The sequence below is a fragment of the Vicugna pacos genome, chromosome 7 (assembly GCF_048564905.1).
Source record: "Vicugna pacos chromosome 7, VicPac4, whole genome shotgun sequence".
Lineage (NCBI taxonomy): Eukaryota > Metazoa > Chordata > Mammalia > Artiodactyla > Camelidae > Vicugna > Vicugna pacos.
Window position 1 is genome coordinate 26,416,650 of NC_132993.1, and position 26,938 is coordinate 26,443,587.

At 37.5% G+C, this 26,938-nt stretch overlaps 1 protein-coding gene across 2 annotated transcripts in view; it reads right to left on the reverse strand.

The window, feature by feature from the left end:
• CPED1 (cadherin like and PC-esterase domain containing 1) overlaps nucleotides 1-26,938 on the reverse strand; it is a 258,511-nt gene that overhangs the window by 147,404 nt on the left and 84,169 nt on the right. For both annotated transcript variants that reach the window (XM_072964602.1, XM_072964603.1), the window contains 2 exons: nucleotides 16,471-16,603; nucleotides 14,987-15,155 (listed from right to left, as the gene is read on the reverse strand). In XM_072964602.1, coding sequence (XP_072820703.1) covers nucleotides 14,987-15,155; nucleotides 16,471-16,603 — 302 coding nt within the window. The remainder of the gene's footprint in view (nucleotides 1-14,986; nucleotides 15,156-16,470; nucleotides 16,604-26,938) is intronic.

Genomic DNA, 26,938 nt, shown 5'->3' on the forward strand with positions numbered 1-26,938 from the left:
AAACATGGTGACTTGAAGCAATAGAAACTTATCCTCTTACAGTGGAGGACAAAAGTCTAAAATCAAGGTGTCAGCAGGGGCACATTCTCTCGTAACACTCCAGGGGACGATCTGTTCTTTGCCTCTTGCAACTTCTGCTGGCTCCAGGCACTCCTTGGCTGGTGAGCATGTGACTCTTATCCCTGCCTCCATCTTCACATAACCTTCTCCTCGTCTGCCTGCGTCAGATCTCCCTTTGCCTTTCTCGTATAAGGGCACATGTCACTGGATTTAGGGTCCACTTGGAGAATCCAGGGGGATGTAACTTAATTACATCTGCCAGGACCCTTTTTCCAAGTAAGGGCAGAATCACAGGTTCTGGGTGTTAGGACATGGACATGTCTTTTGGGGAGCAACCATCTAACCCACGACAAACAAAATCTTGAAAAGAATTTGGCTTTCGTGGCTAACTCACTTGCTATTCTTAGGAACACTGAAAATGCCACCTTATGAAGGATGCTGAATGATGAGAAACACATGGTCAAGTCATGACCTCAGCTCACACCCAGCCAACAACCGGGCATATGAGTGAGGCCAGACTAGACCATCCAGCCCCAGCTGTAACCGACTGCTCTGTGTCCACTCAGTCCTCTTCACACCGTGCTCCACACAGCAGCAGAGGGGCCTGGACAGGCGGCTCAAGCTATGCCACGGTGGTCCGTGAAGGTGCCAGGCCCCTCCTACCTCGCGGCATTGGAACTGGCTGTTTGCTGGGAGCGTCTCACCACTCGCTCTTCAAACGATGCTTAGTCTCCATGAACGACAGCCCACATGTCACCCGGTCAGGGAGACCTTTCTACTTCTCATAAAGTGGGCAACCCAGTCACGTTCTCCATATCAGCCTACTTGTTTCATTCTTAGCTATATCAAAGCTCTGCATTATGCTAAGTGAAGCAAGAAAGCAAGAAAAGACAAACACTGTGTTCTATCACTTATACATGGAATCTAAAAAATATAAAAAAACTAGTGAATATAACAAACAAGAAGCAGACTCACAGATGCAGAGAACAAACCAGGGGTTACAAGTGGGGAGGAGGTGGCCACATAGGGGTGGGGGAGTGGGAGGTACAAACTACTGGGGGTCAGACAGGCTCAAGGATGTAGTGTACAACACGGGGGCTATCGCCAATGTTTTGTAACAACCGTAAATGAAAAGTAACCTTTCAAAATTGAATAAAAATGTGTAATTATCTGTATTTGTCTGTCTATGTGTAATTAGTTCTTTGCCTGTACTTCTTCTGCCATTCAAGACAATAAACTCCACCAAAGCAGGCACTTTGTCTCTTTTGTTATTACAGCATCTGTACCTAACACAATGTCTAGCATCTGAGAAGTGCCCAGGAAATATTTGCAGAAGGAATTAAAAAAACCTCATTTAACCCACAGGAAACTAGTCTTATTTTATAGGTAGCAAAAGTGGTTCAGAGAGGTTGAAAGACTAGCCTGAGATCATACCAGCTGGTACAAAGATTTCCTACTGCACATCCACACTGAGGCCTCTGGAGCTCATGCTTCGGAATTTTTCTGTTTAGTTCTGTAGACTCAGCCCTATAGATCCAGTGCCAAGGATTTATTTCTCCTTTAGAGTAAAAATGCAACTGGCTATTTGCTTATCACTCAGCCTGAAAGGATGTCACCATTGTCCTATTCATATTTTAAAATCACATTTCCTTTTACTTTAACAGTAACTCCTTGAAAGCCTGAGAAGGTAACATATTTCCTCAGCCTCATGTTTTTCTCCTGTGACTTCTGAGTTTAGAGTAACGATTTCACTCTCCGTGGCTTCAATATGTACTCTTTGTATAGATTATCTGGGTAATCAGGCACATGGGACAATTCTCAGGCCTCCTTTCAAAGATATCTGGAGTAAAATTTCTGGCAGAAATCACCTTTGGAGCAGCAGTGTTTTAAACAGGTAGGGGAGGCTGTGATAGCTGGATATTGGGGTCTGGGAGGCTGGACACCAGGCGTCAGAAAGCTGGCTTAGAGGGAGACACATTCCATATACAGACACCTGTCAGTACAGCGGCACTTCGAACTCCTCTCCTGTCTGCAGCCTCTTTCTCCAAATGTTAAAACGTTTCATGGAACTTCTAAGCTAGTTTTATAAGCATGAAGGTAAGGGAGAGAACACAAGCTGTTATGAGACAGAGTACAGAGTTGTGGGGGGGATATGGGGAATGCTCCTTATTGGGGAATGAGGGAGTCGGAGAATGACTGCCTCGCTGGAAGATGCTCCAAAGAGACAGAACTTACAAAAGCAGTGAACTATGTCTGCATATTGCAGCAGGTAGAGAATACAGTGTGATGCAGGTGTGCAGAATCCTGAGAAAGAATCCATCTTCGCCTGACTTAGTAACATTCAGAGAACTGAAAGACAAATTTTCAATTCCACCTCACAATGGCAAGTCATTTATATAATTCAAAGGAATTCAGGTTAACACTGAGGTTCAGGTTGAAATCAGATAGAAGTACACGCAAAAGATATATGAAGAAAAGTGATGCATTCTCAGATGCTGAGTGTAAAGCCCTAATGCTGACTTTACGGTATTTAAAAAAAAAACCTTATGTATTGCAAAATCTCTTTACATGGAAAAATAAAGCCCAGTGACTTACAAACATTGATATCATTCCAAATAACTGTGTGACCTAGGCAATTTAAACTGCACTGAAGATTTACCACCATTCAGAATCACAGCTTAGCAATATAGCCTTCCTACCACAATGCAGATTATCAAATAACTCTTTAAGTTAAATATGTATAATCTAGTGCGGGGGGAGGGTGGACGGTCAAAGCTTTGCTGTCCAAGCGTTTTTGCTTTCTTTTTTCTCTTTCACCATTGGACAGTGCAGGCAGTACCTAAAAAGACCACTTGGGGGCAATACAGTATTTTTGTTTTGTTTCATCACATAGCTATGTAGGTTTCACAGAAGATTGCTGTTTCTTTCAAATTTGAAGCCCCATTTTAATACATGGGAGGGAAAAGGCGGTATTTCATTTTAAACTTACAATGCATAAATCACATAAGACAAATGCAAGTCAGATTTTCTCCTGAAGGGAGCAAAAGTCTGTCTTCTTTTAGCAGATGAATCAGTTTTTACCTAGTTGGCACATTTGGGGATATTTTATATTTAGAATCTGTCACAGCCTTTGAGATAGATCTCAAACAGTAAAGGATATTGTTAACAAAAATTTTAAAATGACAAACATGTAATAGGCTTCAGAATGTACTGGTGGAAAGTTATTCTGTACCTAAAGTGAAAATGGAAATATCACCTGTCTTCTCCCCTGGGCATATATTTTAGAACAAACTCAAGCATTAAAGTAATTAATTTTTGGAGACACTTACTGCCATTGCCTTCACTGTTACTGCTTTGCATTCACAGAGCACTCTGTAAAGGGGTGATTTTATTACTGATTATTCTTTTCAGCAATTTGATGAGTGGAATCTCTATGCCAAGCCATTTCTCCCTGTGTCAGGCACTGGAGATTTTTCCTTTTTTAAACAAAAAATCAACACAATCTCTTCTTTCAAGGATTTTAAATGTACTTAGGCAAGTAAATTTTTCTGCTTGGTTTCTGTTCTCTTGATGTTTTACTTGCTTTTTCTGATTTCCTTCTCCCAATAAATTTTCCTGTCCTCAGAAGATTTTTAACATTACCACGGGGCTGCAAAACTCAGGGGAACCTTACTGTCAAAGTCCAGGAACCAAGATTTATGAAATCAAATTCAGTAACTCTCTTGGTGCCTGCTCTGAAGGGGAAAAATTCAGGGAGTTTTGCCTTAATCATGGGGTCCATTACCCAAAGATCCATCTTAACAAGTCTCTGTCATACGGAGGTAGTGAAGGAAGAGATTATAGCTGCTCTGTTCTTGAACATCTTCCTGGCTTAGCTAGCTCACCTACTGAAGAAATAATGAGGAATGCAACAATTAAGACCGTGTTCTCTATGGATGCTTAAAAGTGCTTTGGAACATGGCTTAGAAGAGTCCTCTTCTTCCATGCTCAATTTTCACTCTAAACACTTGTTATTTTATAAACTTCTGATCAGCGAGGTGTAACAGAAATCAGAGCGACATTCCTGTGCAGGATAGCAACAGAAAGAAGAAGAATTTTAAGAGCTCCTATGACTCCTAGGCTCCAGCTTGAAGAAGGAACACTGCAAATCCCCAACTGGACACTTTCCTCATCCCGCAGAGGCATCCACTAGATGGCGCCAGAGAGAAGCAAGCTTTGAACCTGACAGGTGAAGGGGGAGGAGCAAAGGAGTGGGCAATACACATCTTCAATCCCAAAATACCACTGAAACCTTCCCTTTTCCAGCTCTCCAGCGTCCTGAAGGAATTCACTTACCTCACCTGATCTCACCTGAAGTCCCTGAATATTTGCTAACCTCCATTTTTCTGGGTATATAACTAAAACTTGTCCATTGGTTTTCTGGTATTAAAGGAAACAATAATTAGCAAATTTATTTACTAGGGTTAAATTTCACCTTAATGTTTTTGCTACAATGCACATATATGTGTCCATATCAGATAATTGCATCATTTCACTACATTAGTTCAGGAGAGACACTATAATGGACAAAGATGGTATCTATAAATTCATCATTCATCTTTTTGCTGCAGAACCCACTCTTAAATATTTCCCCCAAAGTCTGTTTTCACCAAGTTACAATGAATAAGATACCTTTAATAAAAATGTTAATGATAGACAACCATCCGCTGATGAATTTTTTTGAGTGCCTGCTGTGTGCCTGTCAGTCTCAAAGTTTTCCCTGCCTTTCTGAAAGCTTAGGGTCATAAGTTTCAATTATCATTTTTGATCAAGTAAATACGGCTATGATTAATTTTCTTCCTATTCAAAACAACAGTCCAGGTTCAGTATTCAGAATGAATGAACTGTACAAAATTACATGACAATCCTTTTATGGAACAAAGGTGGAAATGAATGAGTGGATAAATGAAATTTTTCAACATAAGAAACAAAGTCGTCATCAACTGCATAATATGGTTTTGCATTTATGCACTTTAAAATCCTGTGCAGTTGCAAAATAATCATTCTTTTTCTAGAGCAAACATATATCTGAAATAATATTTAATATCAATGTGGGCAGATTAGATAAGTGTTATTTTGCAATTATTATTCAGGTTTTTAGTGTTAGTCAGCTTTCATCACATGTTTATTTAATTTTATGCTGCCTATCTATAATTGCTGTTTATACAAAATCATACTTTAAAATGAACACCCCAATGCAATTTTTAAATTTAATCCAAGCAAGAGTAGACTAAGTAATACATCAACTCATTTTACAAACTCCCAGAAGTGGGCTTTTATTCACATTCTTGCTACAGCTGACATAAATCTCTCAGGCCTGCAGACGGGCCAGATGCTCGGTGAAAAAGGCTTTTACAAGGTCTGTTCCATAGCCTGCAGTTTTACACGTAAAATGAAGATCAGGAGAAGAACACTTCCTCAAGTTGAAAAACCGTATTGTAACTTTATACCTGCTTCCAAAGACATTACTCACCTTTACCCTGGGAATATATGAGCTGTTTCACCTGCTATTATGAAAGGTGCTGTATAAATATGGATGACAAATGAGGCTAACTTCATCCCCGCAACTGCCATGCTTCCAAAGCTGAATAGGAGATATATGCATTCTTTAAAAAGGGGGCTTGTAAATAACAACACTCCCCTCTTTGCCAAGGTTCTCTCTCTCCTCTGTGCGCGCTGGCTGATTGCATGAACATGAGAAGGACCTGCAGGCACTGGATATGAAAGAATGGTTCTCCGGAGGCCAGTGTGGTGGTGGTGGAGAGCTGGTGATTTAGAGACTGGGCAGAAGCTTGCTGTAACTTTGCTTTCCACTGGAGAAGGTTCTCATAGATACTGACTTGAGAAAACTCTGCAGTGTCCCATCTTTACCCCTTTCTATCAAAATGGCCCTGCCTGGAAATTCAGATTATGACATCTATCTATTACACTTACCGGAAATCCAGTAGAAGATCACAGCAAAACACGGGGGCTAAGTTAGAACACTGAGAGATTAAATAGACTTGGGCAATTTCTTCACATGGTTAAAAATTTTTTAAATGATCTTCAGTTGAATTCAATCCAAGACTTTTATCAAGGGCTGATTACATTCAAGAAATCATCTTCATATAACTTTTGAATACCAAATATCAACAAAAAGAACCTCTTCAAATATGGAATGGTTGATAAAACAATGAATTCATTTAAGTTATGTTTCAGTGAGACAAAATAAGGTTTTTGGACGGGTCTTTCTGCCAGAAGCCACAAATCACTCCAGCAATACATTTTCATCAAAGCAGTCTGCTATGATCACAGGTATAAAGAATCTCCAGGCATCATAAACAAGTAACAGATATGAGAGTTTTCCTCTCTGCTGGATAACTTCACAATGGATGAAGGGATAACTTGTGATTTTTTTAATCTACGAAGCAAATTTAAATTTCTTGCAGTTAATCTATATGACATGTGTATAAAGACAGGTTTGAAAACTGTATTTGACTGAAAGTTATAGTTAAAATGGCTGTGAAAGAATCCTACAGCTCAGCTCACAGGTATAACTGGAGTGTTTTATAATTGAATTGAGAGCTTTTTTAGGGAAGCAATTTTTGAATTAAAATATAGCTTGAAGTTAGAGTTATTATATTCACCAAGAAGATGACACTGCCTTAACAGCAGCAAAAAAATGGTTACTTTAAAACCAGATCAAAGGATATAATAATCAAATGTTGCATTTGCTATTCATTTTCTTTCCCTTCCTCCCCCTTTTAAATTTGAGCATTCTTTGGAAACATCTAACACTTGCATTCTAAATTATGCTGATTGTACAGAAGGGGATTTTATAAAAATTTAGTTTATAAAGCTTCTATACATCCATTATTTCTCAAATCTGCATTAATGATATTTTTCAACTTTCTCCGAAGCCTTAGCACATAAAGAATTTCAGCAGCAGACCTAATTGGAAATAAATGAGCTCATAGTTGTATCTGTTATTACTTTCATACCTCCTTTAGCTGCCAGAACGTTCTATAAATGGCCACTGATAACCAGTTTAGCGGGCTTGCCTCACTGCACAGTGCATAAATCACTACTGATTTAACCGAGTAATTTAGCCTTTGAATTAAGGACTTGGTACACACACACACAAATTATGCTTTGTGGAATTTTAAGAACAGTGTTTAATAAAATACTGGTATCACATGGTTAGTCTTTAAAGGGAGTTTTGGTCCTGTCCTCCACACTAGCATTGAAAACTATTTCCATCTATTTTTTTCACATCTAAAAATACCACGAGGAAGCCATATTTTGGAGGATGGCTAAGTGATTTAACAAATAAGTAAAATCTATTTCTTATGACCAAAGCAGTAAGTACTTCAGTTGAAGGGTAAATAAATAGTCCTTTGTTTTCTGAAATCTTTCTGTTGTATCACGTGTAATTTTGGCCTCCAAAAGGAAATAATTGCTCTTTGGCATATTAACCCAGGAAGCTGCACCACCTCCCTTTGAGGGCAGATAACAGTCCAGAATAGTCAGGCAAGATCTTGAAAAGACAAATGCCAAGGAGAGGGTGAAAAGGACAAGAGCCGCATGCTTCCTCGTGCTACACCTGCAGCTCGCATCTGTCCTGCACACATGGCAAAATATGAACAAGAAATGGAGTAATGAATACAGTGTGAACGTCAAAAGAAAACTAAGCCACCAAGAGCTTTCTTTTCATGATTTTTCTTCACAAAATATGTAAAAATGATCACAAAAAAACACACACACATCATTTCTACCACTCATTTCTACTGGGGCTGAGGGATGTGGTACTTAAATAAAGAAAAAAGGAAAAAAAAAACCCACTTAGACAATTACTCAGAATATCTAGGTGCTTCCGTTTTCCATCAAGATGGACCAGGGAAGTCACCTGATACAGTGGTTGCAGAGAGAAGTGACTGAAGTGGTTTGACAAAGTCTGGAACTCATCTTCATCCCTCTCCTTGGATGTACCTGTAGGACTGTATTCCCCAAGTACCATGTCGGCTAGAACAAAGAGCATTGGCAGAAGAACTTAAGCTCAAAGGACAAAATAGAGGACACATGAGGAGTATAGCTACCTCAAAAGAAAAGCAACAGACTAAATGCCGTAAGCTGATGGACTATGGGCTGTGGTGCGATGGATAGTGTCTTGCACTCCTAAAACTAATGGGCCAGGAATTTAAAATAAGCATAACTGATGCACTCATATCGGGCACATGGCAGCTAGTAGCAAAATGAGATACAAAGAAAGACCATTATAAAGAACCAAGAGGAAAAATAGTAAGAAATCAATGGATGTAAGTAAAAATTTGCATTGTTCTCAAGGTGAATCAGCAAATGAAAGGAAGGGGTCAAAATCCAGACAACCAAAGAAAAAAAGAAAAAACAGTAAGCAAAGATATTCCAAGAAATGATGAAAACAAATGCTACGAATTAAAGAGTAAAGACTTCAGGCCCACATTGAAAACACAAATGAGAAAAGAAAAAAATCTAGGAGGATGTTTTAAACAGTTAGGGGAAGTGAAGGTAATTAATTACTTGATAAAGTCTATGGTTTTGGTTTTGGGTTTTTTTTTTTTTAAAGAAAACAAAACAAACAAAAACATAATTATTTCAAGCAAAATTATGATGGAATGAGAGGAAAGAGTGTCAAGAATAAAAGATATGAGTCTGAAGGGATAGAGCACAGATATTAAAAATGTAAGAACTTAGTTGGATAAATCAAACATGAGTGTGTGTCTAAAACGGAAATATTCACTGTATGTTATGTTAAGAATATATAACTTTTAAGCTTACAGAAGAAAATTTGGGCTTTACAGTGAAAAGCAGGAAAAGATACTTTAAATGAAACAAAAAGAATGCATTGAAAATTGAAAAAAACATAAGATGGTAGGAACAAGTCCTAACTATGCAAGTCAGTTAAAAATCATAAATTAGAAAATGAAGATTCTCAGATTGGATGAAAACAATAAATTCCAGAACTATATAGCCTATTAAAAATACATTTACTACAAAGACATGTAGAAAGGGTAAAATTTTTAAATATATAGGGGGAAACAAAAATACGAACCAAAAGAAAACTGAAAGCAATCTTAATATCTGACTAAAATAGAAATTAAGGCAGTAGTATCCTAAGACAAAAGAAAGTTGATATACAGTGGTTAAAGGAACTGTGGTCAAAGAAGATGCAGCCATCACAAAAAAACAGGTAACAAACAGTATAGCTTCAAAATATTCAACCAACAGAATGGCAGGGAGAAACAGATCAAGAATTGTAGCTGGAGGTTTTAACACATTCCACTTAGCAACTGTCAGATCAAGCAGCAACAAAAACAGGTATCTGCAAAATACAATTAATAAGTGAACTTTTAAATATATATAGAATTCTATACCCATGTAGTTTTTCAAGTACCCATAGAAGATTTTTTTAATAGAAAGATTATTAGTCGATAAAAGAAAGACTGGATAAATTCCAAAATAGCAGTAGCATACAGGATTTTGCCCTTTGATGAGAATGCAATAAATTAGAAATTCATAACAAAAGGATAGCTTAGAAAGAATCCTTTGTTTAGAAGCTGAATATTTTATTTAATACCTTTAGTTAAACAAGGCAATCATAAAAAATATTAAAAAGTAGTTAGAACTAAATAATTCAGAATCTTTGGGACACAACTAAAGCAGTGCGTAGAAGGAACGTATAGCTTTAGATATTTTTACTAGGAAACAAAAATGTTAAACATAAAGGAGGCAAGCATTCAAATGAAGACACTGAAAAGGAACAACAGAGCAAACAAACAAAACGCCAGAAGCAAAAAATGACACAGATACGGGCAGCAATCTGTGAAACTGGCAACAGCAACTTCAAAATGATGGAAAAGATTAACAAAACAAGAAACTAGCTTCTTTAAAAAGGTCTAACCAACTATAAAGACCTCTGGCAATTCTGACCAAAAAATAAAGAGAAAATGCGTATCCACAAAATATCAAATGAAAACGATGAAACAGCTATAGACACAACAGATACAAAAATCAAAACGTTATAAGCAACTATACACTAAAGAATTTGAAAATTTGATGAAATTGATAACCCCCCCAAATGCCAAATTGTACAAGAAGAAATTGAGAACTTAAAATCAATCAAAATGTTTTAAATAAACTGAAATGTCAATGCTATTACAAAAAAGCTCCGAGTCTATTTTTTTCAAGAGACTTGTACCATATTCTTGAGGGTAAGCTAATTCCTATCTTGTATAAGTTGTTCCAAAAATTGAAAAAGAGTAAAAGTTATTCACCTTTTCTTAATGAGGCTACAATAATCTCAACTGTAAAAACAAAGTTTGAGAAATATAAGAATATACGTCCATATCATTTATGCACATAGATATAAAATCATAAGTAAAAAATCCAACAGAGTATTAAAAATAGCCCCAAATTATCAAGCAAGTTTTGTCTCATCTATGCAAGGAAATTTTATTAAAAGAAAATCTGGCAATATAATATACCACATAAACTTGAGGAGGAAAAAAATCAAATGATTATTTCAATCAATGCAGAAAAAACGTGTTTGTGAAATTCAAAATCTTCCCATAACAAAGACACCTAGCAAACTAAAAATGAAAGGAAACTTCCTTGACTTTGTAAAGTTTATAAGTCCATATTTCTTAGAGTTACACTCTAAAAAGGTTTATAAGTGAAATCATATGATGTCTTGCATTTGCTTCAAGATAAATTAGTGTTAGGGAAAGGGAGTAGAGAGGGTACAGATGAAACAAGATTACCCCAAAATTGTAACGGCTGAAATGTAATGACAAATCCATTGTAGTTAATTATATTATTCTCACTAGTTTGGCAGAGATTGTAAAGATTAAATACTAAAAACCTACTGCAAGAATTTTTTTTTAATGGAGAAACTTGAGATATGTCCCCTTTAACACCCACCATGAGCTCTACTTTTAAAGGTAGTATTGGAGATTCTGGCCAACATTAGTAAAGGAAAAGAGGGGGGGAAAAAGGAAGAAGGAAACAAGATACTCAAGAATTAAAAGGAAAGAGATTAACGTAACTTATGTGCAGGTAAAATACCTAGAAAACCAATGGTATTAATAGTAAAATTATTGGAACAAGTTGATCAAATAGAAGTTCAACTTTAACAATAGTATATCTCTATCCTAGTAATAACCAACTAGACAACGTAATTTAAAAGCAATATCAAAAAATACTCCAGGAAATACAGAAATAAACTTCAGCAGGACCACATAAGATCTCTGCGGAGAAAAAAATGATTAAACTCTAATAAAGGATAAAGAAAATGATCTCAATAAATGGGGATACTTAATATTATGAATAATCAATTCTTCAAAAATTAAACTATAAATTCAATGTTATTCAATATTGAAATTCCAGTAGGATTTTAAAATATACTTGATATTCTAAAACGTTTATGAGTAAATAAATGCCTACAACATAGTTAACTTAATCTTGAAAAGATAAGAGTAGTCAGGAGGGACCACCCTCGCCAGGTATCAAGACATACTTAGAGGCAAAATAATGAAAACAAATGGGCCAACTGGAACAGAATAGAGACCTCAGAGGCAGCTCTCTATACACATGAAAATTTATACAGTAAAGGTGATGTTAGACTCTTGGGAAATGATGAGTTTTTAGCTTGTGAGAAAGGATTATACAGCAAAAATAGCTGGATCAAAGGTAAACTCTAGTTGAATTAAATATTCAAATGTCTGGGGAAAATATCTTTATATTTATTTTATATTTATTATTAAATATAAGTTTATATTCTTTATTATTTTATATTTTATAAAATATAAATATATCTTTTATTTTATATAATTATTTTATATTTATTTTACAAATAAATTTTTATTATAAAAATAATAGAAAAAAATGGAGAAGCACATCTTTGGGACTTAAAGATAAGAAAGGATTTCTGGAACTACATCCCCAAAGCAGGAACCACAAGGAAAAGTTAATTTGATTAATCAACTGAAGATTTCTGATCAACAAAGAACACTGATAAATTTAACAGACAGATGAAAAGTTGAGCTATTTGCAAGGGCAAGATAACACTTTTCACCTGTCACAGGCTGGGAAAGGTCAAATGTTGGCCGAATTGTGGGGTCATGGAACACCTAACAGTGGCATGGAAACTGATCCAAGCATTCTGGAGGGCAAGCTGACATTATTTAATTTTATCAAATGAACCCTTATCTTATGATCCAGTAATTCCAGTGCTGAGTATATATTCTCCAGAAAATCACATGCATGTTCATAAAGAGTCAGATACCAGGATTTGTATGTTTGAAGCATTGTTTGCTTTACCCAAGAACTAGAATAATCACTGAAGCAGTGGACTGGTAAACTATAATGGGACACACATCAGTAATACTATACATACATCAGTGAAGAAACACAGAGGATGTACACATAGCAATGTGGACGGTTCCTTCTTAAAAGTATGTAATGCTGCATTTTAAAAAGCTAGAAAAAAATATGTAAAATAATATAATACAATTTATATGCTAAAAATACATGCATGCATAACAAAATAAAAATGCTTATTTTACAAGGATAGGCACAAAAAGATACACATTAAATCATTATAATGATGGCCTTTGAAGGGAAGGAGAATTGAGTGGGAAATGAGAATAAAATATATTAAGCCAGAAAAAGAAAGGAAAAATGCCATATGATATCACTCATATGTGGAATCTAAAAAAAAAGACACAAATGAACTTATTTACAAAACAGAGACAGACTCCCAGACATAGGAACAAACTTATGGTTACCAGAGGGGAAAGGGGATGGGAAGGGATAAATTGGGAGTTCGAGATATTGTAGATACTAACTACTCTATATAAAATAGATAAACAACAGGTTTCTACTGTATAGCACAGGGAGCTATATTCAATATCTTATAGTGACCTATAATGAAAAAGAATATGAAAAGGAATATATGTATGAATGCATATGACTGAAATATTATGCTGTACATCAGAAATTGACACAACATTGTAAACTAACTATACTTCAATAAAAATTTTTTTTAATTTTTTTAAAAAGGAAAAAAAAGAAAACAAAGCAAGAGAGGAGTCTTGCCCACTTTGATGTTGCAAGTTCCACAAGGACAAGGATTTTGGTCTCTGCTCAAGAAACATGTATTGAATGTATGAATGTGACATGAATTGAGGATTATGATTTTTTGTACCTCTCTATACCTGAGTTCCAATTATTTGGCTGAATCATAAGAAATTGCAATTTTCGGTAGGTCAAAAAATGGCCAATTGTCAGCAATTTCATACAATTCAACTTAATAGAAAGAGGCAATTGGGGAGTAACTAAAGGTACTTAGGAAAATATACATAGCCACGTAAAGACTTGTAGGAGATAACATGAAAGTCAAATCAAATTAGATTCCATGTTTTATGATTAATTGAAAACAATATATATTGATATAATTGAGATGACTGTCCTTAAAATAAACCACCCTTAAGACCTAAGTCATCAACACCATTTCCTTAAACTATTAGTGATCTATTTTACTTAGTAACATAGCCCCTGCATCTTTTATCATACTGATCTGTTTTTTTACTGACAATATTTAAAAGGGCAGTTTAAAAAATTTTCACCATTGGGAGATTCTCCAGAACTTCAAAGGCAGTTTGAAAAGCATCAAGCTCAGTCAGTTTTAAATATTTTGAAACTATGAAAGGCACCTGTGCCTTCTTTTTTTAAAAAAACTATTTTATCATTAAAATACAAAAACCTTTACATACTTAATGTATACAATTTGGTGAGTTTAGAGACAAGTATACACCCATGAAACCACCACAATCAAGTCAGAAACATATCTAGTCCTTACAAAAGTTTCTTCCCCCTCGATTGATTGATTGATTGATCACTTAAAATCTATCCTCTTAGCAAACCTCAGTATCATTAACCACAGGTACTAGGCTATAAACAGATCTCTAGGACTTACTCATCTGGCATAACTGAAACTTTCTACCCTTAGACAAGCACCTCCCCGTTCCTTTCCCCAGCCCCTGGTAACCACCATCGCATTCTCTGCTTCTGTGAGTCTGACTAGTTTAGATTACCCTCAATAAGTGGGATCATGTGGTATTTGTTCTTTGAAAGCATCTTTGATGTTACAGAAATAATTGTTCAGAAAACAGATAGGAAGAAGTGGAAGGAAACTGGAAGAATGTGTGTGTGCTGTTCCTCTTAACTGCACTGTGAAACAATTATTTCTGTAGAATCAGAAACTCCTTAAAATTGATGCAATATGTTCTCACTAGACCTTATTTTCAACTGAGCTAACCTGAATTACCTTTTATAACTAAACTTTTTGGAGGTTATTATTAAGTTTGTCCCTGAAAACTTTCTCATCATGCTTTGTGTCACCGCTTACTATACTAAGCACCCTTGAGAACATTGTTCTTCACTCAGCAAAGATTCCATGTTGAATGGTGAAATGAAATAGGTATTATGCTTCCCAAGAATGAAGCAAAAAAACGTAAGGGCAAAATTGTATTTTCCTTTGTTGCACTGACCATATTTTTCTTGAATAAGTGGAAAGTCAAACCAAGTCAAGAAAAACAGACTAGAGCTGAGAACTAGCTCCAAAATGGGTCAAAGAACTAAAACGATGAACTGAGGGGGAAAAAAAAGAGGTAGCCTTTGTGATCCTTAGTGAATTAAGCTGTTTCCAGTTCAATTTTGAACTGGCAACTATTAAATGAAAACCTTTGCTTGCAGCAGTAAAATGATACAATCTTTGTTCCATGGGGTTTGATCATCATAAAGGTCAGAGAAACTCACTTGACTCAACTTCCATATACTTTGTGGGAAACAACGGCTTCAATGGGAATTTTACCTTGACAGTGAAGCGTTTTTTCTTCGGTGGGTTCCAAACTGTGCCAGTTGAATGAATGAATGCACGCAGAGGAGTTAAGGATGTCACCAACACATACGCTTTAAGAATCACAGACAGATCCTTGGCTCTCAAGACTGTTTCTTGTGGAGCAAGGACTGTTGTTTGGTTCCTGAAAAATAAACAACACAGTTAAAGCTCCATAATTTGGGGTGAGCATGTAATCTGTAAATTACCTCAGAGCTGTGTGCACCCTGTCTCTCCTCTGTTGGATCCCAGCATTTGGTATGTGGGTTTCCTTAAAAATTGTCACTTATTAGCATCACGACCAGATACAAAGGTGCACAGAGAAGTGATCGGATTGATGAGTTCTCCACTTTGCAAAAAAAAAAAACTTAATCAAGAAAACTTTAAAAGAAAGAAAGGTAGAGAAAATAGTACCTAAAATAAGGTTTAAAGATCTAAAAAACACTTAAATTAATCACATCCGGTACCGTTGCAGCAAAAGTGTTATGAATTATACTTAAGGAAACACCTGAAATTTTCCAATTCTGCCCTTGCTTATTTTTGCTGTATCTTTTCCTCCACAAGAAAAGATAATAAGTTTCTCTAAAGTAGATAGGTCGCCAAAAATATGCCACAATACTTTCCCTACCAGCTTGATTCTACCTAATAACCTGTACTACAGAAAATTAAGGGTTATTTTGAGGAATGAAGTATGAGGAAACATTTCAGTCTAAAAAAGGAAAAAAAAACACTAATTTAATATTTCATGATGAAACAATTATGCTTGCATCAAGAATAATGTCAAAATGAATATTTATTTTCTGCACCGTATTTCTGTTTCAAATACCTAAGTTTGATCATTTAAGAGTGTGCTATTTCACTTTTTAAAGTCTAGGTAAGCAGAAATGTATATGATTCTTCAATAAATACCATTAATTGTGGAAATAGTACCTAATAATTATAAAATTACAAGAGGCAAACTATTTTGTGTCCTGGGTAAGAGAATTAAAATCTCTTAATTTTTCACTATTCTTTATCTACATGGCAAAATCATTTCCCTGGAGGTAACTTGAATAAACTTGGTACCCTACCTCTTAGATCCTAGGAGCCATAAAAAAATAATAACTAGAAAAAAATAATTCAGTCATACTCATAGCCTAAGGCATGCTGTCTGAGTATAAAATGGAAGTAAAATTTTTATAGTTTCACATTGTCCAGGTTTTAAATTCAATTTCCATTAATGTAACTTCCTAGATAAGAGTCTAATTTACCCAAATGTTTACTCTACGGCAGGACAGGTTTGAATTAGTCTAGAAGAAAATCAATGATGGCATTCTTTACTAAGAAGAGATAGCAGGAAATTTATGGAATGGAACCTAATAAGTCAAACGTGTAAAACCCCCTAGATCTGTTCGGTGCTTTTCTCTTATCTGTCTCTTAAAATGCATGCTTGATATAACAATCCAAAATGATTAGCTTACAGCTGTTCACGTCTCCAGTCCTCTGGTTTCCACATATGTGTCTTCGCTGTTTTTAAAAGGTGACTTGAAGTACTCAGCTTTAATTGTATGCTCTGATTCAGACACACAGAGGGGCTCACCAGAAGTCGCAATTCTGAAAAGATTCAGAAGAGCAAAAGACAGTCATTCTACTGTTTCTTTTTCGGAAGCGCTTCCAAAGTAGAGTCTGCTGTGTTAAACTACTGGGTCCAAGGGAAATATACAACAAATTTTCTCCCCATTCTGAGTCAAGGTTAGATCCACGAAGTACAAAGGCATGTTTAGAGAGACCTTTGCTTTGTAGTATGTTCTCTTACCATAGACTAGAAAAACAATTGTAATAACAGATTTCAAATTTTCTTGCTCAGAAGGGGAAGTAGATATAATGCCTCCAATTGTCCCACACCACGAGGACCCATCCTCCACATGGCTAGGAGACACACCCTCAGTGAGGGGACGGCGGCTGCAGGAGCTGACGTTTGTTTGTGATGAGAATATTCCACAGACAACTTGAGTTGATTTCTTGATGATACAGCCCTTCCTTCAGCTGGCATGCTTCGTGACCTTGGTAACCTCAACACGAGTGCTTTTTTACTTTGTAAAATATTACTTATTGGGTTTTTGAAGTGGACCAAACTAATAATCAAACCAACAATAAAGGCTTATTTCCAAACACTCGTACTGATATTTTTAAAAGATAGAGGTATGCGCGTGGTTAGAAAAATCAAAGTGTACAAAAAGCTATCAAATGAAAAAAAACACATCCGGCAATCCACAGCCATCTAGGACCTCTCCCCACCAAAACCAATACTTACATGTTTACTGCTGAAGTCAAGGTAAGTACACAATGGATAAGATGCATATGATTCTTCAACATACAAACTGATATAAATATCAATATATCTATATAGACTTATATATGTAGATTTTTATAAAATTATCCAAAAGAGACATTATAATGGCCTATGTCTGGCTTACCTGCTTACTTACTGATCCACCCTGCAGTCCTCTCCATATCAGCACATACAGAACGACCTTATACTTCTTAATGGCTTAGAGTGTTCCGTTAAATGAATATACATTTAATTCAACCATTCCCTTATTGTTGTGTATTTAGATTATTTTTGTAATGTTTTTCTTTTTCTTTTTCAAAAATACTATCATAATCATATACATCTATTTTGTGTAGATCTACTTTGGTGTATACTCCTACAAGTTTATCTAGGGGCAAATGCTAATCTACGTGTGTAGCTGCCAGGTCAATGGGTCAATGCGTTGTGAACGTGATCAGCATTTACTGCGTCACTTTCTAAAAGGGGTGCCCCAATTTCAAGCTCTCCAAAAGCCTGTGAGAGCTGTTGTTTCCTTACTGCCAGGTCACAGTGCTTTCTTTTTAACTCACACAATTTATCTAGCTTCCCAAATGGAACAAAGCCTTTAAATTATCCTTCCCTCTTGTGCACATTTCATCAATACTAACACAGTCTAATTTAAAACACTTCACACTCGTAAGTAAAAGTCAGCAGAGGTCAAGCTGTTCAATGTATTCCCATCTCTCATTATTTAACACAAAGGATAGCCTATTTGTAGGGATTCCCTATTCATGAAGTTCTAATACATCATAATAAAAGAAATACTCAAATCACTGGTTTCTGGAGGTGACAAATGAAGAGCCATTAAGGTAATTTTGTTCCTTGAGAACCACAACTTCAAAAGAGTTTAAGTGTTTATAAAATCCTTAACATTTGCAGTAAGAAAACAAGTGGGTTTTTTCCCACTAAACAGACATTTTTTAGAATCTATTACTAGGGGAAATTTTGTCTCTCCAGAGGAGTTAATTTGCGTAATTTACTGTGACTTCCCTTTTACCTTTGCTGCCAGGAAGCACAGCACCAATTTGAAGCCCAGGGAGAGCTGACTTTGAACACACTAGACGTGTTAAATGTTTCTCCAAGGTAGTAGCTCGACGGTTTTGAGGAAGTGGTCAGCAAAAATATCAAAAGAATACACAATTTTATGTCATCGTTTTCTGGCTTAGTTCAAGTGGAGGAGCCAGTAGTTGAAGGAATCCAATCTAGGAATTGCCAAGAATATGTCAAATTTCTACATCAGCCCCTGAAACTGGGGTTGAATAATGGAGTCAAATACTGTTAAAACTAACTTTGACCTTTTGTGTGATAATATATATATAATCTCAAACTTTCTATTATATTATTCCAGGTTTGTAAGTTACTTTGAACAATTAAAAAAAAGCAAAAAACAAACAACAACAACAAAAAACAACAGCAAAAAATATAACTCTAATTAGATGTCCTCACCATCTAAAATTATTCCCATTTCCCTTGATTACAGCCAAAAATTAAGAATAAGCTCCATTAATATCTTAAAAAGCCACCACTTTCATGGAGTTTTAATAAATAATTGTGGAATCTTTAAGTGCCCTAGGTTCTTAGCAGAGTCAAAGATTTGTCAGTAGTCACTGTTCCTTTGTATATTTCCTTGGGCATATCTGTCTTGATAGACCAGTCCAATCTTCTTGTTTTAATATTCCATTCCCCTTCTCCCTTGACCCCCAAGCACACAGAGCCTAGAAATCTCCCACAAATAATACCAAAACTAGCTTCTGTTTTTGGAAAGAATTGGGGAGATGAGGCTACATGATAGTTTTCTATACGGCCTTGTAATACCTTTACGTGCACTTGCTGAATATTTTCAGAAAGTAATTAAATACGGAGGGCCCAGCGTGCATCTTTAGGGTTTTCCTACACCATACTGTGAGGACTGAATGGATGGCAGACAGAGATGTGAAATATCATATGTACTTTTATTTGCTGACTATTCTTAGCTTATTTTAAAGAGTCCTGAAGCCATAACTTGGCTGATCACTCAAGAGTAAAAAGGAACAATTTGTTAGGGAGGCAGGAAGACTGCTCTTTTTGTGCCTTCTAATACCTGGTTGGCCGGCTCAGGAGTACCTGCTGACTGTGGGGCAGTTTTCTGCAAAGGACAATTAAACTTGAGTTCTCATTTTGATTCTTACCAACCAATGCTTAATGGGCTTGTGACACTGTCAAGGAGTCTTCTAGAATCCAGAATATGTTTCCCCACGAATCTTCTGAACTTCCCACATCACTGAGCAAATGCTGATACAAGTGCACAGTAAATGTTTGTTCTAGCAATGAATTAGTTTTGGGAGGTTAAGCTAACATGCAGTTAGAGAATGAAATGAGCATTCCAATGTATTAAAAATATTTTATTTGGTTATTTATTCTTTCCGTTCTACATGGCATTTAATTACATACATCACAGGCAAAGACTAACTAAATACTGGAAAACACTTGTACCAGCAAAGATTAGCTTCCAAATCTGTACTGTATTTGAGTTAATGTTTTGCCTGTGGCTAATAATTAAAGGGAAAATAATAGTGAAAGTTAATTATATTTCACAAATGTTTAAATATTGTCTTGCATTTCATGAGGAAGCTAAACTTAGCCAGTTTTTTTCTTTAAAACTTCCAGTGAAAATAAAAGCCCTTAATTAATAATTAACAACTGGTTTTAAGATTAGACGTGAAAATAAGCATCGTTTACGGATGTATTCATTGCTCTTCTTTCTTGAGGGCATTTCCAAGTCTTACTCCTTAAGCCTGCAGATGCACCCTCAGGACTTCCAGACAGAGCAAGCAGAAGTTAACACATGCACAAACTGAAGTCACAGCCAGGAAATAACTCTAGCAGGCAGGGTCCCGGGAGAAAACGGATGGATGGCAGAGTCAGAGGGGTAACTGGAGTGACTACTAACTGAGAGACTATTGAAGAAGGGGCTGATAACAAACGCACAGTTGGGGTGAAGGGAAAACACCACCAGGTGGTGAAGCTCTGCAGGACTGAAAAGGGAGCTCTTACACCCCCCCCAGCCCGGGGGTGGGGGGGAGCCCATTACAGACCCAGGCAAAGGGCAGCGCCGCTGTGGGAGAGGGCACTGAGCGGGAGCTCCCGCCACAGGTAGAGGGCCTTGCAGGGAAGCAGCCAGGGGATAAATGTCCCCAAGTTCCCTCCCCCTGCGCTCTGGTCCCCTCCCAGAAAGCAGTGGAAGACGGAGCCCCGCTGATGCGTCTGTCTGCGGAGGGCAGCTCCCTGGGGAAGGGAGTAGAGGGACTCCGGAGGGACCAAAGGAGATTGAACCGCCTATACAGCCCTACGCTTGGTAAATCCGCGCCCTGGTCTCCTTCTTACCAGCCACACGTCCTGCAGAAACAATGATGTGAGTGTGTGCATGTGTGTGTGTGGGTGTGTGTACACACATACAGAAAAAGTGAGTGAGAGAGAAACAATATTCACTTTGATCTCAAATAAGAGCATCTGTATTTGGCAGCAGGGGATGGTGGTTTAGGCTGAACCATATGAAACTGCCCTTTGTTAGGTCAAAAATGATTGAATATTAATTAAATATCAACCATTTCACAAGGTTCCTCTTCCTGCACTATGGTGTCTATTGAAAGGCCACAAGACAGCACACATACTACCTGCAGAAGAAGATTCCAGTGCCTATCTGGAGGCAGGAGTGACAGAGAAGGGTGACAGTTCATTTTACACGTCAACTTGACTGGGCCAGGGGATGCCCAGATGGCTGGTTCCACATTACTTCTGGGTGTGTGGGTCAGAGTGTTTCTGGAAGAGATTAGCATCTGAATCGGTGGACTGAGTAAAGCAGGTGGCCTCCTCAACGTGGGGGAGCCTCATCCCGCCCATCGGGGGCCTGAATAGAACCAAAAGGAGAGGCAGGTTGGATCTGCTGTCAGAACAGTTGAACGGGGACACTGATTTCCTCCTGCCCTCAGCAGACTGGTTCTCGGGCCTTTAGAGAACCAGTGACTGGAATCTGCACCATTGACTCTCTATACTACCAGTCTCCCAGCATCCCCAGTTTGCTGATGGCAGATATGGGACTTCTCAGTCTCCAAAACCATGTGAGCCAATACTTCATAATGTCTTTCTCTTTCTCCTTCTCTAGATAGATAGATAGACAGATGATAGACAGACAAACAGACAGATAGATAGAGTAATCCTTCTCCCTTTATCCATTCCACGACCCCCAGGGGATGCCTGAAACCTCGGATAGTACCAAACCCTAAAGATACCATGTTTTTTCCTAAACATAGATACCTCTAATAAAATTCATTTCATCAGTTAGGCACAGTGAGAGATGAACAACAATCCCTAGTAATAAAATAGAGCAATTATTATAATACACTGTAATAAAAGTTAAGAGAATGTGGTCTCTCTCCCTCTCACAGAATGTCTTATTGTACAAACTTAATGCCTTTTCCAGCTTAACTACACACTTCTCAACACACTGCAGCCGTTAGTTTTGCAGTTTGAGGTACTTCGGCAGAATTAGCACCGATGTCTTTTTCCTTCACAATTTCGCGAATAGAAGATTCATTCTTACTGTAGATCTTAGCAACCTCAGCATTCATTTTTTTCCGTTCCTTATGAAGTCGAGAACTTCTGTTGCCTTTCACTTCAAGGAGGCACTTTACGGCTTCTCTTTGGCGTATCCAAATTGCCAGCATCACTTCTCTGGCACTTTGCAGCTGTTGTTAAGTAAAATAAGAGTTGCCTGAACACAAGCACTGCTTGGCTGAGACAGTGGATCTGATAACCGAGAACGGGCAGGAGACCCTGGGCAAAGGGATGATTCGTGGTCCAGGTGGGATGGAGACACGCGGCGAGAGGTTTCATCATGCTGCTCAGAAAAGCGCACAAATTAAAACCTACGAATTGTTTATTTGTGGAATTTTTATTTCTGGGATTTTCCACGTAGTATGTTCGGACCATGATTGATCACAAGTAACTAAAGCCTCAGAAGGTAAAACCCCAGGTAAGGGGCCCCTGTTCTCGGGAGAATCCTGACTGGTGCAAGGGATGAGTGTTCAGTGAGTACTTAGCACATGCCTTGAAGACAAGAGAAGCGCAGTCCCAGTTCTACCAATCCCTAGAAAAGAAATCTCACCTCTAAGTCTGTTTTCTCCTTTTCATGGTGATGAAAAAGCAGAGCAGCCAGAACAGAGGGCACTGAGCTAATATGCTGAATGAATGAACTGGATGATTTCTAAGCTCCTTTACAATTCCAAGTTTCTGCAATCCTAGGTGAAAAGTTATAAATTTTACATATGCTGTCTATGACCTAATGAAGAATACAAGCAACAAGGATCAAGGGTCAGAGCTGACCCGCGGTCCCTCAGAGCTCAGATGGGTTCCAGCCATCATGAGTGCTCCTCAGGGGCCACCAGCTGTCATTTTATTTGCAGCCCAATAAACCTCATAGGAGAGACCACAGCTGGACCCTCTGTAGGCACCCACACTCCGAGAAAGTATTTGGGGAACATCAGCCTCCCTTTCGTCTCATGAGCAGTGTACAAAATGGGGAGGAAACACACCCAAGGTAGAGTCCAGTTCACAAACTCGATCGCTCATCGGCAGCTACTGAGGGGGGATTATTTTCAGTGCATCAGGGTCGGCCCACTGGTCCCTGGACTGCACACTCTCCGAGGGCAGGGGCTCTCCCTCTTCCTCTCCGCTTCACGTCTAGTGCCAAGCACAGACGGGCACCAAATATAGGAGCACAATAAATCTCTGCTTGATGGGTGACCTCCCTTTCTTCTTCCCCAAATAATCAGAGATACGTGCGTTGGTCAGAGAAAACCGCAACTAAAAAGTGGAGAATGAGCAAACCAAGTGCTAAGTGCTTTTACTACAGGTACACGGTGTGATTTTTTTCCCCCACCTAGGAGGTGACCGTGACACGGGCAGGGATAGGTTTCCTCTCTCCACCTCAATGTGGCGTTCGTTAGAGCGACGGGATTTGCTGTGATCATATCAGGCCACGGCAACAACACTGGGGTAGCTCTGGTTTGTCCAGCTTATTATAATTTAGTTGATAACTAATGTTTTTCTCCAAAAATGTATTTTACAAATGATATTCCAAATAACATTTATTTTTAAAATCCTAATTCCTGTCTTTAAGTGGATTTCTATTCCTAGGTATGACCAGGAGCTAATTCCTTAACTTATCTAAGTCCTGTGTCTCCATGTGGAAAATGAGAATGATAATAATAGAAATAAGAAGAAGAAGCTACCTCATCTGGATGCTGACAGGATTAAATATGAAAGTTCCTTTTAAGTGCTTTGCACACAGCACTGGGCATATGTTAAATGCTCAAAAAATGTTGAAGAGCTACTAGTGGTAGTAGTTTCGCATAATCCTTTTCTATGACAGAGAAAACCTGTTTCTAACTTTGGAAACCTCAAAGTGTAACTCAAATGTTATTCCTTCTGAATTTATCCAATGCTAAGGAACTCTCACCACTGCTGACTATCAGATAAAGGCTCATCTATGAAATCCTCTTTTATGTGATTCTTAAAAGCCTGACATTTGACGCTAGTCAGTGAGGAACGAAGCAAGAAGTATGTGTAATAAACACAAACGTGTAGACCAAAATAAAACACAGCACTTCGCTGTAGGAGGCCTTTAAGACACACGTAGTTTTTAGTGACCTTCCTCAAGTTGGCGCTGTGCTGCCCCAGGAAAAGCAGCTCGTTTCCTGCTCTGTTTCATTTACTTAAAGGAGTTCTGCATTAAGGCTAGGTTTCCAGAGAAGGGGTAAGCCCGGGACTGATCCAGTTACTGCAATATTTAAGTCTGTTCCTCTCTATTTTGTTCAGGGCGAGACTTCGCAAGCCATCGGCACAGCTAGCTCTTAGTCAACAGAACGAGCACTTAGACAACAGATTCATGACACACAGATAAAACTCCTGGACTATTTCAGACCTACACTTGAACTTAAATGATATAATTTGAGAATCTATATACTCCTCAATTCCTTAACACAATTTTACTCTCATTTTACGCAAGTGGCATTGGCCAAGGATTTTCGAGAGAATGGACATACCAAACACATAAGAGCATTACTAATACATAATTCTCGCCTTAAGCTGGGCAACTAAAAGTTCCTTTTTCAGGATCTGACATTATTATATTATTACCTATGTGATTTTGATACCAATAGTTTACACACTATAGTTTCAGAATATCTTTCCTATGCTGTAATCATATAAGGGTTCATCAAACCACAAACACAAATTGCACAGTAATTCAATATAGTACCTTTTTGGGGAAAAGAATAACTTCCACTTTATTTTATAGGAAATGAGATGCAGTCTGCATCCTGATGTAAATGGAGACACATTCTGAGTCATAAAAATGACCAGATCAATTTCATAGCAATGCGTGTTAAAGGGACAGTTACTGCATAAAGTTTCCACCAACTAACCAATCAATCAATCAACTGCTTATTGAGCACTCAGTAAATGCAAGCCATAAATGCTTTCCGTCTTGTTCTTTTTCAGTGGAAGTGTCGAAGTCATGCAATTCTACAAAAACAATTTTCCCCACGGATGGCTCTCTGTTTTGACCATGACAACATAAGAACCTTGAATTCTACTCATTTTCCTTGGTAATAAAAGCTATGTCTAGACTACTACTTCAATTTTCTTGCCCCTATGATTTCACTGCAATGACCAAACAGCATGAAAGATCGTTTTATTACTTTATGGCAGCTTAATTTTGCTTTGATGTTTTTCTACATGAGTTTTCGAGGGGAAAAGAAAAGGAGAAAAAAATACGCTTGGCTACTTCAGCAAGACCAGACATGAATAATTTGGTATAAGTTAACGAGCATCATTAATAACAATTTGAAGCACAACCTCCAACAAATATTAGTAACCTAGTGTGCAACAAATATGATAATACGATAGCTGTCTGAGCCCACCTGCGGTGAAAACAGGGTAATCACTTTATTAATATGAAACGTTTTCTCAGGAACACTTCCTGGAGTTAACCGTGAAATATGATTGGCATCATTTCCATCAGAATAATTAATGACTTACTAGAAATTTGTCACAGTGATTCCGAGTTCCTTTGTAAGTATATTGAAGTCAATCTCAATCAACGTAAGACACAAACGCAGTGAGTCATTGTCCCGATTTTAAAAGAAACCGTGCATTAACATAGCACTTCATTAATGGCAACTTCACAGCTCAACTCAGTCTTTAATTTTCACCCTGTTTTTGGTATAATAAAATGTCTGTGGTATTACCGCCAATGTCCTTCTCTACTAACATAGTATTTACAAGTACACTTATTATATGCAGACCAAGTACATATTTAGAAACAACATTTTCATAATATCTGACTCCAAGAGTGAGACAAAATATAGAACATGCAGAGACTAGAGCCAACTGCCAAAATGAAATCTAATGAGTGCCAGAGATTCAAATGCCAGAAACAGGTCAAAAACATGGAAATACATCAGAAAAGACTTTTGGTTGTGACACTGAGCAAACATGTTCCTACAGAATCATTTTTGTCCCCAGGTCCCTTCCCTTCAATTGACCAGTAATATGATTGGAGTCCATGGAGGGCAGGATTGGCTGAGCGGCCTCACAACACTGGAGTCCACTTCTGATACGTGAGGGTACAAAAGGCAAGAGTCTGAAGCCAGGCAGAACCTGGCAAGAGCTTCTGAAATGGGTTCTCAGTTTCAGCCTCAGCCGGGTAAGCCCATCAGTAGCCAGGTACATCGGACTTATTCTGTACCTTGTAAATGACGAAAGAATTAACCAATTAACTGAGCCAAACATGGAGGGGTCTTCATATCTGGGGTGCTGAATAACTGTTGGGTTTAAAGATGTTAATTAGCTGATTCAAATTTTGACACTTTTCTCCAAAACTCTCTATTCTGGGTAGAATTTAGGCCAGGATATTAAATTCAAATAACTATTTTCTATAAGGATATTCTTCATATTTTCTTCACATACCTCTCATCTTTTGTACTGCCAAGATGCTTTTAGCATGCATGTGTGTATATGTATGTGTGTGTGTGTATATATATATATATATATAAATTATCTAGTTTATATATAATTGAATATATTATATAAATATATTATATAAAATATAATTATACATATATATTATTTTCCAGGGATTTAATACACTCTAACTCAGACTTTAGAGTTTTGACATCAACATTTTATCTCAATTAAATGCCCTTTTTAGTAATTCCAGACTGAACTTCCTATTCTAAGCTGCTATTTAGATGCCTTAAAATAAGGCGGGTGGTGGATAAAAGTCATTTATATCTTGCTGTTTCTTCTGAAACACATTAAATGTCTTAGGGAAAAGAATTCTCTGGCACCCAATGGTGTCTCAGTCCTTTTCAATAAATTAGGGATGTGTTGTCATTGCTTAAAAAATTCTGAGAGCTGTGGCATCACTCAGGGGTTCAAAGTCATGAGTCAATAGTCAAACCATCTGCTAGAGTTTAATTCCCTAGACCCAGCCCATGGAGGCTGAAGCAAAAGCTTGGATGGTAAGTAGCAGAAAG